At 32.4% G+C, this 12,069-nt stretch overlaps 1 protein-coding gene across 4 annotated transcripts in view; it reads right to left on the minus strand.

The window, feature by feature from the left end:
• The window catches only part of Swt1 (Swt1 RNA endoribonuclease), a 151,753-nt gene extending 139,888 nt beyond the window's left edge, over positions 1-11,865 (minus strand). For 2 of the 4 annotated variants that reach the window (XR_012757478.1, XM_075373865.1), the window contains exons 1-2: positions 11,353-11,857; positions 1,901-2,192 (exon numbers count right to left, since the gene is read on the minus strand). Coding sequence is in view for 3 of the 4 variants with exons in the window: in XM_075373865.1 (XP_075229980.1) it covers positions 1,901-2,192; positions 11,353-11,517 (457 nt within the window). In the remaining variant the exon portion in view is untranslated. Of the gene's footprint in view, positions 1-1,900; positions 2,193-11,352 lie in introns of all 4 variants that reach the window. The other 2 variants (XM_075373866.1, XM_075373868.1) reach the window with 2 other exon arrangements.
• Positions 11,866-12,069: the final 204 nt, after the last annotated feature.

Consider the following 12,069-nt stretch of genomic DNA (forward strand, 5'->3'; position numbering starts at 1 on the left):
CTTCCACAAAACACAGGCAGTCCATCTTGCCGACAAGAGGAAAACGCTGGCAAGAATGCTATACTCCACCCTGGTGTATAGAGCAGACCTGTGGTGTCACCAGAAACACAATGCACAGGGCCAAACTACAATCCTTACATAGCAAGTGCTGCCTCAGAATAACATCTGCCTACAGGATCATCTCCAGAGAGGCGGCAGAGGTCCTGGCAGGAGCACTTCCAATCACCCTACGGAGGAGGCTCTGCGAACTGACCCCTGACTACCAGTGACAAAAAAAAGGTTAACACAAGAGATAACCGAGGAGCTCTTGGATACCTGGCAAGAGCAATGGGATCAGTCTACAAAGGGCCTATGGACCCATTGGATTGTTGAAGACGTGAAGGGCTGGTACCAGAGACCATATGGCATACTGGACTACGATCTCACACAATTCTTGGCGGGCCATGGTGGCTTCCGGGCATACGTGGACAATGACACCTGCCCTGAATGCAACAAAGAGGCAGAAACAGCCTACCATGTATCTTATCAATGCCCGAGGTTGGAAAATGCCTGACAGGAGATCTTGCATGCTCTTGGACAAGAGGACATGTTCTCCCCCAAAGAGACAGCAAATAATGTTGAGGTTTCAGAGTGGCTGGAAAATAATTCAAATTCATTAAAATGATAATGGAGGAATTGCATGGCTCGAAGTCCTGCATGACAGCAAGACGCTGGAGGGGGCAGGGAAGGGCAGGTTTATGGCTCAGTGTCTAGGGACAAGAGACCCCAACCAACGGGGTTGCCTAGGCACGATGGGGCCCTGGGCACTCTGTCCCTGCTCCTGATGGTAGACTCAGTAGTAAGCCTCTGACTGTTTGAAATGAATGCAGAGGTAGGTTTGTTTGTTGTGTTGACAGAATCTGCATGAGAGATGCCAACAGATGTTTTTTGTGGGGAGTGCACCCGTATTGTGTATGTTAGGGCATTAGTGCGTAAGGCATGTGAGTAAGTATGCTGCGACATGGTGGCTGTTTCATTACATTCCCAGTGTTCTCTCCTAAAACCATGTCTTTCTACTTTTTGCTGATATATCTCTACTTGTGTCCTGAGATAGAGCTTTCCATCTTGTGGGTGCTTTCCATTCCTTAGGTGTAAGCATATGTTTTGTTTTGTTTTCATCTGATTTAGAATTATTCTTACTTCTTACTTATTCCATTGGTGCTGGAATGGGTGTGAGGGTGCACTCCTCCGATTCACAGTATTTAGTAGTATTTAATCTATAGTATTAATCCTTATGTATGATATTTGTGACATTACTGTGTGCTGTTTATTTACTTTATCTCTTGTAAATGTCTCTAATGAGTATAGATGAATCCTGACATATCATCCTGTTTTCTCCATGTGTTCTGTCACTCCTCATTGTTTTCAGAGTGCAAGGTTTCATCATTCTCTATTTGCATTTTGTATTAGATTAAGGTATGTTATTGATTAATTTATATGTATTTATCTTTCTCATTGTATACTTCTTTAGTATAGTAATGTGCATGACTGTGTGAGTGGGTGTATTACTCCCTTCCTGAAGTAATGCTTCTTTAAGCAATTACAGGAAGGATGGTAGCCAGAGATGAGAGAGGAGTTTTAGTCGATAGGGTCCAGGTACATATAGGCTCCAAACAACTAGCCGAACCCGTGCAAGTCCAACACTATTGCTTTTTACTTGTGTGTGGGGTTCATAAAAAGCATTTCTCCAACTCATTACAAAAAAAAAGCCATGCATTAGAAACAACCCACAGTTGTAGGACTTTCCCAGAACACAGCTTGATACATAAAACATATGGGAACAACAGAAACACTCACTAAATTTTATTAACCAATTAAAATTTCTTACAGTAACTGTAGTTAAAAAAATTGTGAAACTTACTTTGATTTCTCCTTCTTCGTCTTTTACTATTTCTTAATTCCATTGGTTTCAAATTTAGTGAAACATTTTCACAGCTTGGTGCTGGACCGTGCCAAACAGGTTCCTCTTTTACATTATAATCATAAGCAAATGAACCATTTTCACTAGCCAAATCATTATACAAATCTGTTACACCTGAATCCTCTTCTACTTTTGTTTTTGAATACTTGTTTTTCTCAGTTACAGGAATACGACTGTTTTCAGTAGAACATTTATCACGTTCTGTTGATTTCTTAAAAGCAGCAAGCAAATCCTGCAAAATAATAGTTTTTGATTATAAAAAATATTTTTTTATTAACTCAGCAGTTACAAATACAATATAATAATTTTTAATGCAAGTCATTTGACTAGTTTACTGTATTTTTCCCCTTTTTGTTTCATGATTATTTTACAACCTCAGCACCAGTGTAATTTGATATAACTAAGCTATCAGCAGACACCAATGACATTCAAATTATTTAAAGAAATAATTTTAAATAATAAAACAGCAAATTATTACAGGTTGACTACCATGTTTTTTCAAGATTTAGTCCTGCATGGAGTAACACATTTTTCAGTATTGAAAATATAAAGTTACAGGATAATATTCAGTATAATTAACATTACATCCAATAAAAACCTAACAAAAAAACAAGTTCTGTTCGTAAATTCAGGCAACGATGAAAATATTTCCAAGTGAAAAACATTTTCTAATTTTTTTTTTGTGTGTGAATATAAAATGTTTTCAGAAAACTTTCTGAATTTCTTTTACAGATTCTGCAGAAAATGATTATCATAATTAAAAATATAGAGTTGACATTACTAGAAGACAAGTTCTCCAGTTGGACAAAACAAATATATCTTAAAAATAATAAGACAAAGCTCCAGTAATAAGGTGAAGTTACAGTTTATTTACTACCCAATTAAGTAAAAATAATGTTTAAAAAAATATTTTTTTTCAAGAAAACATTTTCTGTGAACAACTCAGAAACATGTTCCACTTGAAAGTAACAAACCAGTTACTATCATTACAAAACCTATATACACATAATTAGTTTATAGTTTATAATCTATAGTTTATAGTTAATAATCTGAAGATGATTCATTAAAACTCCCCACTTTGTACAAAATTTTAGTGCTTTATTTGTCAAAGTGAAACATCTGGAATTTACTCCACATAAACCACTTAAATTATAAAAATAAATATTTTATGCTATATAATAAGTTATAGCATTAAGATGGATGGGTGAATTAACACTTTAAAGTATGACCTTCGTTCCTTTAATTAGTAGTTGAATGCTGATAGAGATAGTTTCATTTTCAACTTTCAAACTACCTATAATTAAAAAGTTGATTAAACAGATTTTATTAAATTACAAAAATATTATTATTACATATAACTAAATCACAAAAATAAATAAAATTATACAATCTAAATAACTCCATTTAAATAATTCTAATATAATTTGAAACACTTAACAACAGCTAATGACATTGGAATGTTATCTTATTATTATCTTACAATTGTAGCCTACACTGATAAATTAATAATTAATGAATAGCTTCAATTGTAATAAAAGCTGCCTTCATACACTAAGTTATGTTGTGATGCCAAACTTGATGCAGGGAAAATCTTTAAGACTATACACAAAGGTGAGAGGAAGTAATATTTCAGTGACAAGAAGCTACCACACGCAAGAACCAAGTACTTCTTGGAATAACAAGATTAAAGAATGAAAAAACAGGTTATGAAACACATCAGTATTTCAGGAATACACTAAGTACATCAGAAAGAGGAAGAGGAGTTGAGTCCAGGGTAAAAGTGACTATTCATTAAGGAAAACCAATAACTATAAATACAAACAGATAGATCAGTTACATAAAGAGAGCAAAAAGGGTCAAATAAGAATAAGGTTAAGGGAGACTGGACAATTTAACTGGTGGTACAAAATGAAAAAATAAAAAGGGTAAGGATAGAAAGATGAAATAGGCAGGAAATGTGAATGAGGGCTCTTCACTTGAAAGAGCATTCGTAATAAGACCAGGTATCAGAAAGATTTCATTATATCTAAGCAGTGGTTCAAAAAATTATTAAAATGACAAAACCTTTTCCTGGAATGGATACTAATTACAAGCTACTGACGATAAAAATAAAGACACAGATGAGGCATGATTAAAAGAAAATAACCCGTAAAAAAAGATTTAGAAAAGCTGAAAATGGAAAGAGTTAAGGTCCATTCGCAAACACAGAAAAAAAATAGTAAACACTGAGATAGAATGCAGATTTATCAGAGTGCAGATTAAAAAATTAATGACATTAAAACCTTACAAGAAGCTGATACTCATATTAAAGATTTCTGAGGAGTTGTTTGAAAAATGGAACATTAAGGAGTGGGTCCAAAAGATGTTAGATAAAATGGAAAAGCATAGGAAATTAAACATCAACCCTTAGAAAAATGTAGAAAAATATAGAGAAAACTGAAAAACACAGAAAACTGTGGCTGACATGGATAAAGATTAGATGAAAGGCTTCGTGAACAGGTAAAAAAAACACTTTGCACTTTGAAGTGTTGTAATTGAGTAATTGTGAGGTTTGCACAATTACTCAATTACAATTATTTCACAAAACATGTGAAATATTCCTCTTTTCTTAATTTTTTCTGTTTGATCTTACTCATAGCAATTCTGTTAAAAAGAAACTACAATGGCAGTAGCTGAACAGATGATGCAGTGGAAAACATGCTGATGGCTGAGCTTGGTTTAATTTACAGAGGGTTGTATTTTTAAAATTATTCAAAATGTAATCGGTAAAATTATTGAAAAATTTAATTGCTAAAGGTTTCTATGATGTTAACAAAACTTTTAACTTAACATAGTTTTTCTTTATAAATATTATTTTGTTTAATTATACTAGGCTTCAGAAACTGTAATACCACTTCAGTTTTATCTACGATACCAACATATGTAATTTGCATTATCAGAATTATAACGTATTTACTATAACCTGCACCTTCAAATATCTCCCCTTAGCATTTACAATACTATTATTTGTAGACCTGTTGAGTTCTAAGCATCACCCAATGAAAAAACACATACCCAGATTTAACTGCACCAGATACAAGCAATTTTTTTACTTCAAATTATGCCTATATTTTACTAAATAACTTGGTGCTTGTGTTACCAGTTGAATATCCTCAACTTATTTATTATTCTACATCAGCACTGTCCAACCCAGGGCCTGCAGGTGCCATGGCCCTCTGTTTTGTCTTTTGACGCCAGCACCCATTTGCCAATTTTTAATACTAACTCACATGTCAAAATAGCATTACAATTTGCATCTTAAAAAGGATAAAAAAAAAGCATTTTATCCGTTATATTTTCTAGTAGTTCAACAGAAGTAATTCTGCTAGAATTACTTCTACAGAAGTAATAAGTGTTTATTTCTTTGTCATTGTTGACAAATTCATTTCCTTTATAATGGTATTTTATTTGTAATTATATAAGTAGGTATAAGACCCTCCTACGAGGGGGTCTAGCTCAACAGAACAAAGTACCTAATTGTAACTCATTTGGTGGTGGTCTGTTCTCCACTCAAGCTACTAGCAGTCTTTGTAATAAATTTCAAACTGACATTCTTTTTTGTTCTTTGGTAAAACTGAATCCCTTTCATTTGCATTTCCTAACATCAATTTTAATAAATTTTAACCTGACCTTACTAAAATAGAAACAGATATTTCTCATGAGAGTTTTTGAATTGATTTGCATGTGGATATGGCCAGTGAATTTTCTGATATTTATAAAAACCAATGAGCTTCTTCTACCTTCTAATATAATTAAGTTTTCAGCCAATAAGGAGATGAATTTGACACATTTTAACAATTCTGACTTTTTGATTGCCATCCAATTCTTATTTAACTTCAGTATAACTTTGTAGTTGTAAAGTGAAGTAAGCCTACGTTCTGCTGGTACAATTTATTACATTGTCTTGCGCTGTGATATGTTATACATTACACATGTTTTTACTGCTTTTAAAGTGAATTTCTTTAAATTATTAGTGTAGTCTTTAATTATCTAACGTAGTCTTAACATGGTTAAACGGTAAAGAACTTACACCTTTAACAGTGAATGGGAGAACCAATATTGTTTTATTGAATACAGGGGAAAATCTGTGTGTTTTTGTGTAATGCTAGCATGTCTGTTTCTAAAAGAAGTAATGTAGAATGACATTTTTTGACTAATCACAAACAGTTTTAATAACAACTGTGAATTCTGAATTGAGATAACACAAAGTGAAAGACCTTAAACCTAAACCTAAATTACAATTGCAACAATCCATGTTTACGAAATCTGTTCAGGAAAACCCGTAACTTGACAGAAGCGTCCTACGAAATCTGTTACAAACATGCTAAAAGGAAAACACCGTTTAGCAATGGAGAAGTCGTAAAAGAAGCAATGATCAGTGCCACTGAATCTCTGCTCGAAGGTCACAAAGATAAATCTGCACTTACGTCTTCCTTTAAAGGTATACAACTGTCTCTCCAAACTGTTGCTAGGCGAGTTAAACATATTTCTAATAATTTGTCATTTCAATTACATCAGGATTTGCAATAATGTGAATATTTTTCACTACCAGTTTGTTGAAAGTACTGACATGTCTGACATTATCGAGTTGTGTGCATTTATTAGAATGGTTTATTATGATTTCACAGTAAAGGAAGAGTTTGTCAAACTGTTGCCTCTTCATAGACAAACTGGGTGAGTAGACATATTTAAGGCGTTTCTTAAACTTGTCAAAGATAGTAAATTTCCAGTTTCAAAGCTTGTTGATTGTTACCACATATATGCCTAACTTAATATCGGCGGATAACAGTAGCAGCTCAGATGTTAGCAGAAGCACAGTATACATTTGCGCTGGATCACTCAGGGAGAACTGCTTCGGCTGTGCCGGCGAAAGACAACCAACGTCGACTTAACATTGCAGGGCTCTGGGAGCCACCACTGCCATGCTGTAGTGGGGACCCAACTGCCGCTGAGGGAAAGCCCAGTCTGATTTCAATGGATGAGCCGCAACTCCCCAACTACAGCAAAGTCGACTCTGCCAGGGACCAGCTGCCGGACCCAACAGCTCTTCTCAGAGCTAATAACAAAAACGGCCCTTTTCAGGGCTACCACAATGTTATAAATTACAACGAGTCATCAAAGCCAATCCACAACAATAGCCCTTTCTCAGGGCTACTACATTGTGCTACTACACTTAATAAGTTATTAAGTGCACGTGCTGTCGAAGCCATTCAGCAACATGATACAACAGATGGGCATCTTCTATGACTGGTAGGAATAATGGATTTCTATCTCTTTGTGCTAAGGATGAATCATTTCCAAAATTTATTTCTTACCATTGCATTATCCACCAGGAAGTTTTAGGCGAAAACATTTTAAAGTTTGTTCATGTCATGGAAGTTGTAACTCGTGTGGTGAACTATATCAGATCGTCTTCTACACGTCATCAATTCTTTCAAAATATTTTGAATATATCAGATACTCAGTATGGCGACGTAATTCTTCATGCAGAAATAAGGTGGATTAGTAGGGGTAAAACACGAACGATTCTGCTGTCTGCTAGATGAAATAAGAGACTTTTTGAAATCATCTCCCACACCATATTATCACAAACTTGATGGATCATAGAAGTTCATGAATATCATGGCTACTAGATTTACATTTTCTGGCAGATATCACCTCAAAATTAAACGAGTGAAGTTATATATTACACATTTAAACAGAAATTCTCTTTCACACTTTCCAAATTTCAAATCAATTCTAGAAACAGTAAATGACTATGAGTGTGATCTTTCCTCTTATGCCAAGCATCTTGAAACTCTTGTTTGAATTTGACAATAGATTTAGCTATTTTTCAGTACTTGAATCAGTGATATTGTCTGTCAATAATCCATTCGCTTCCGTTGACGTTAGTGAACTTGGAAATAGGGTGTGTGAAATATTCAGTAAGTATAAAATCAAAGAATTGGATAGAAATTTTAGTTTTCAAGAAGAACTTTCTTTAAAATCCTCATATGCAATGTGTAGTAATATATCGTGACAGAGAAAAATATCTCATTTTCCTTAGTGTTGCACAGAAAATGTATTCATGCTTTGGTTCAACAAATCTTTGTGAAGTTGCATTTTCATCAATAAACATCATCAAAAACAAGTACCAATCCTGCCTGAGACTCCCACCTTGATGACGCATTAAGCGCAACTTGTTCCAGCTACACACACCAAATTTTCCTTAACTTGCAGCAAGCATGCAGTGTCAAATTACGTTACACTATATTAGAATTACATTAATTATATGGTAAATATATAACTGATTTTGTTTCAAATGTTTTTGAAATTATTATAATTTATAATTATTGATTTTGTTATTAGCAGCAGTAGTGTGGAGATAGTAGAAATGAATCCTGACGCCCATGCAACTCAGATGCACCCCTAGTTATAAAAAGGTTAGACAGTACCAGATGCAAGGTAGCATATTAAATAAGTAGCTCTACATATTATCTAAGTAAACTTAGATATGTTTTATCATTATTAGTTAAACAAAAAACACACAAATAATCTATCTGATTTTTTTTGTTAATAGTATAAATTAATGATAGGTTACTTTTATATATTCTTTTTTGTGCTCTGTAGTTTCTTTAGTATGTAAATACTGATTAAAAAAATTCAAATTCTATCAATTTTATTCAAAATCTCAGTAGCTAAAAGTAATTATTTAAAAATTACATTTAATTTTAAATGAGTAATAATAATAAATGGACAACCTTTTTAAAATTCTTCAAAACCTACTCATGCAAAATTAAGAGAGAGTGACATTACAATGAAAAAATATACAAAATAAATCCATTGAAGGGTACTTGCATATTAACGCCACCGCAGCTACAGCTTTATTTAAAAACATAGTAGTCAATCAGATTTTGGTGGAAAATGAACAGTCTCTTTATTAATTTTAATAAATGGTTATTTATATTTATTTATTTTATAAATATTATTTAACCAAACTTAACCTATGCTCGCTAACCTTGACTAATTAACACTGTAATTTTTTGAGTATTTATTTAATAAATTCAGTAATTATTGCAATTATTTATTATTTCAATAATCAAAACACGCATGTTAATTAGTCAAGGTTAGCGAGCGAAGTGAGCGTAGGTTAAGTTTGGTTAAATTATATTTATAAAATAAATAAATTTAAATAACCATTTATTAAAATTAATAAAGAGACTGTTTGAATCTATGTTAAACTCTATATCGGCCCATTTTCCACCGTAATCCGATTGACTACTTTGTTTTTAAATAAAGCTGTAGCTGCGGTGGCGTTAATGCGTAAGTACCCACTGAAGTTCAGATTGTTTACTACTACCCTAAAAAACATAATTTAAAATTATTAACTGTTCAAAAAATATAGCAAAACATCACAAAAGTAGCATATACATTATTTCATATGATAGCATTGTAATTCTAAAATAAATAGCATTAAAATATAATGTAATAATACTTCATATACTACAAATTTGTGGGCAGAACTAAATAAAATTAAAAACCTACTTCCAGACACTTAAGTAAAGGTAATTCATGATGGAAATTATGAAAGAAAAATCTAACACCGTTCAATCTAAAAAAAATATAATAACTTATCTCGTACAGAACTGTAGGAATAAGTATAGATAACACTGCACATAAATGATTTGATTGACTGAACTGTCTGGATAGTATGTCTCGCCAGCTCAAAGGCCCTTACAATTACAGTTACTTTAATTAAAACAATTCAGGATGACTCTTCTTACCATTGGCAGAAGGACTATCAACCTAATCTTTGTTTTTATGAGATTCTACCAAAAATTCTATCTCTTCCAGTCTGTCTTAAACCTTTTTATTACAATCTAATTACAATCAAAAAATAGATACAATCTAATTTTGCTAGAGAGAATTTTGTCAGTCCCACTGTGCCAATTTTTAAGGAAAATAATAATTTAGCAATTAAATAGTAAAAATTTGTTTTCACATATTTTCAAAACCTTACTTCTAGTTCCTTCATTGACAGTATTAGGCAACATAATAGCTGATTGTACTCATTTTGAACAGGTTAAGAAAAACAAATATGTGATCAATTAGTTCAGCTCATAAGTATCATAGTAGTTCATTTAATACACTGTTTTGAGGTAAATTTCATGTGTTTGCAAACTTCACATCATTTGAGATTACATCTTTTGATACTATTTTAGAATCTGACAGCAACTTTTTTTCCAATTTTTTTCTTCCAAATCGGTGGATATTTGGAGGTATTTGCAGAGAAATTATAAATAGTCTAATCAAACTTAACCTATGCTCGCTTCGCTCGCTAGTCAAGCTTAGCAAGCAAAGTGAATTTAGGTTAAGTTTGGTTAATTATATTTATAATTATAAGAATAATGCTTAGGTATTATTAAGGATATCTCTCAGATACATTTGGAATACCCATGTTTGAATAAAATCGACAAGTAGAAATAAAAAAGTAGGTTAGCAAGCAAAACAGGCATAGTTTAAGTTTGGTTAATTATATTTATAATTCTCTGCAAATATCTCCTTTGGAAGAAAAAAAAGTAGCTGTCAGATTCCAAAACAGAACCCATACTTTGTGGTACATACAACACATATTGTATGTCCTATTACAGTATATTGATTTACAAAATTGGATGTTTTTTGTATAATGGATTGATGAGTTTTAATTATATGTGTATATGAATGTGCAGTTTGCTCCATATTAACTTTTGTTGCAGACAACAAAAGTGTGTGTGACAACAAAATTAATTTAATAATTTGTTTATTATTTTTGTTAAATTAGGAATGGGATACAAAGATTTGTACTTTGACATGAGCACCCCACTCTTTAGGCCATTCATCATGCATAAGAAAGAATTACGCATAAACATCAAATTTTTAATTTGAAGCTATGACTTTCACATAACCTTACATCATATCACCATCAAAGCTTATTGTCAAATCCATTCTGAGTTACCGTCCTAAAATTATTTTTTACCTTTTAGTGTGTTTAATTTAAGAGTGGTGTTTTAGATTTTTACATATTTTTTGTTAGTCTGAAATGACTTGTGTATCCTCTAAGTTATTTTGAAAAACAACACACCAGTGACAAAGAATTAAACACCAAAAAGATAGTATGGAAGCACATTTTCAGATACTATGAATGACAGTCCGTTTCATTTATTTTTTAACCACACTTGATCATACAATCAATGAAGAAATAAATTAATTTTCATTGTGAAGACTAAATCTTACATTTGGGGTACATCGAGAATATAGTACAAAAAGGAAATTTCCATAATAAAAATAAACGTACGATACCTAAAAATACCAAAATACCAACAGTTTTTACTTACATCAGGTGAGAGAATATCACTATCTGAAATTCCAGCTGGTCTTTCCCAAAAAGATTCCCCTGAATGTCTATTGTAGTAATAATATTGTTTCCTCCTCTCTGAAAAATGTACTGCCCACGATTTTTTACAACGATCTTTGACCACATATTCTGAAGAATTAGACATTTTGCCTCGAAAAACTTATAAAGCCAATATAACCAAACAAAAATATTAATGAAATTATGGTGTATTAAATATCAACGGGAAAAAGTTGACCAGCTTTAAAAACATAAAGGTCGAATAATATAATGCATTAATCAGACCATAAAACAACAGTTTTGGAGTAACAATCTGAAAAATAAACACTAAATCTTCACATAACTCACGTAAAACGTCGCCAAAATTACAATTTCGCAGTTCTTTACTCAACGCTTCTCTACATACTACCACAACCCACACAACAATTTTCAAAAGTAAAGGAAATTTAACGAACAACTATATTTTTTAAAATTAGTATAGTGTGAACTAATCTTATGCTCTATAATAAAAACCCTCTGCTACCAAAATTATACGAGGTTAGTATAATGGGTTAATACAAGTGTCATGAAAAAAATATAAATAACAATGTGAAAAATACACAATTCAATCATCACATATCTTACATCAGGCCTGCCAGAAATTCTTTTTAAGTACCACGTTTCGTAGTCTAAAAGAAAATATTTTTAAAAGTACCAAATC

This window comes from Lycorma delicatula, chromosome 8 (assembly GCF_047948215.1).
Source record: "Lycorma delicatula isolate Av1 chromosome 8, ASM4794821v1, whole genome shotgun sequence".
Lineage (NCBI taxonomy): Eukaryota > Metazoa > Arthropoda > Insecta > Hemiptera > Fulgoridae > Lycorma > Lycorma delicatula.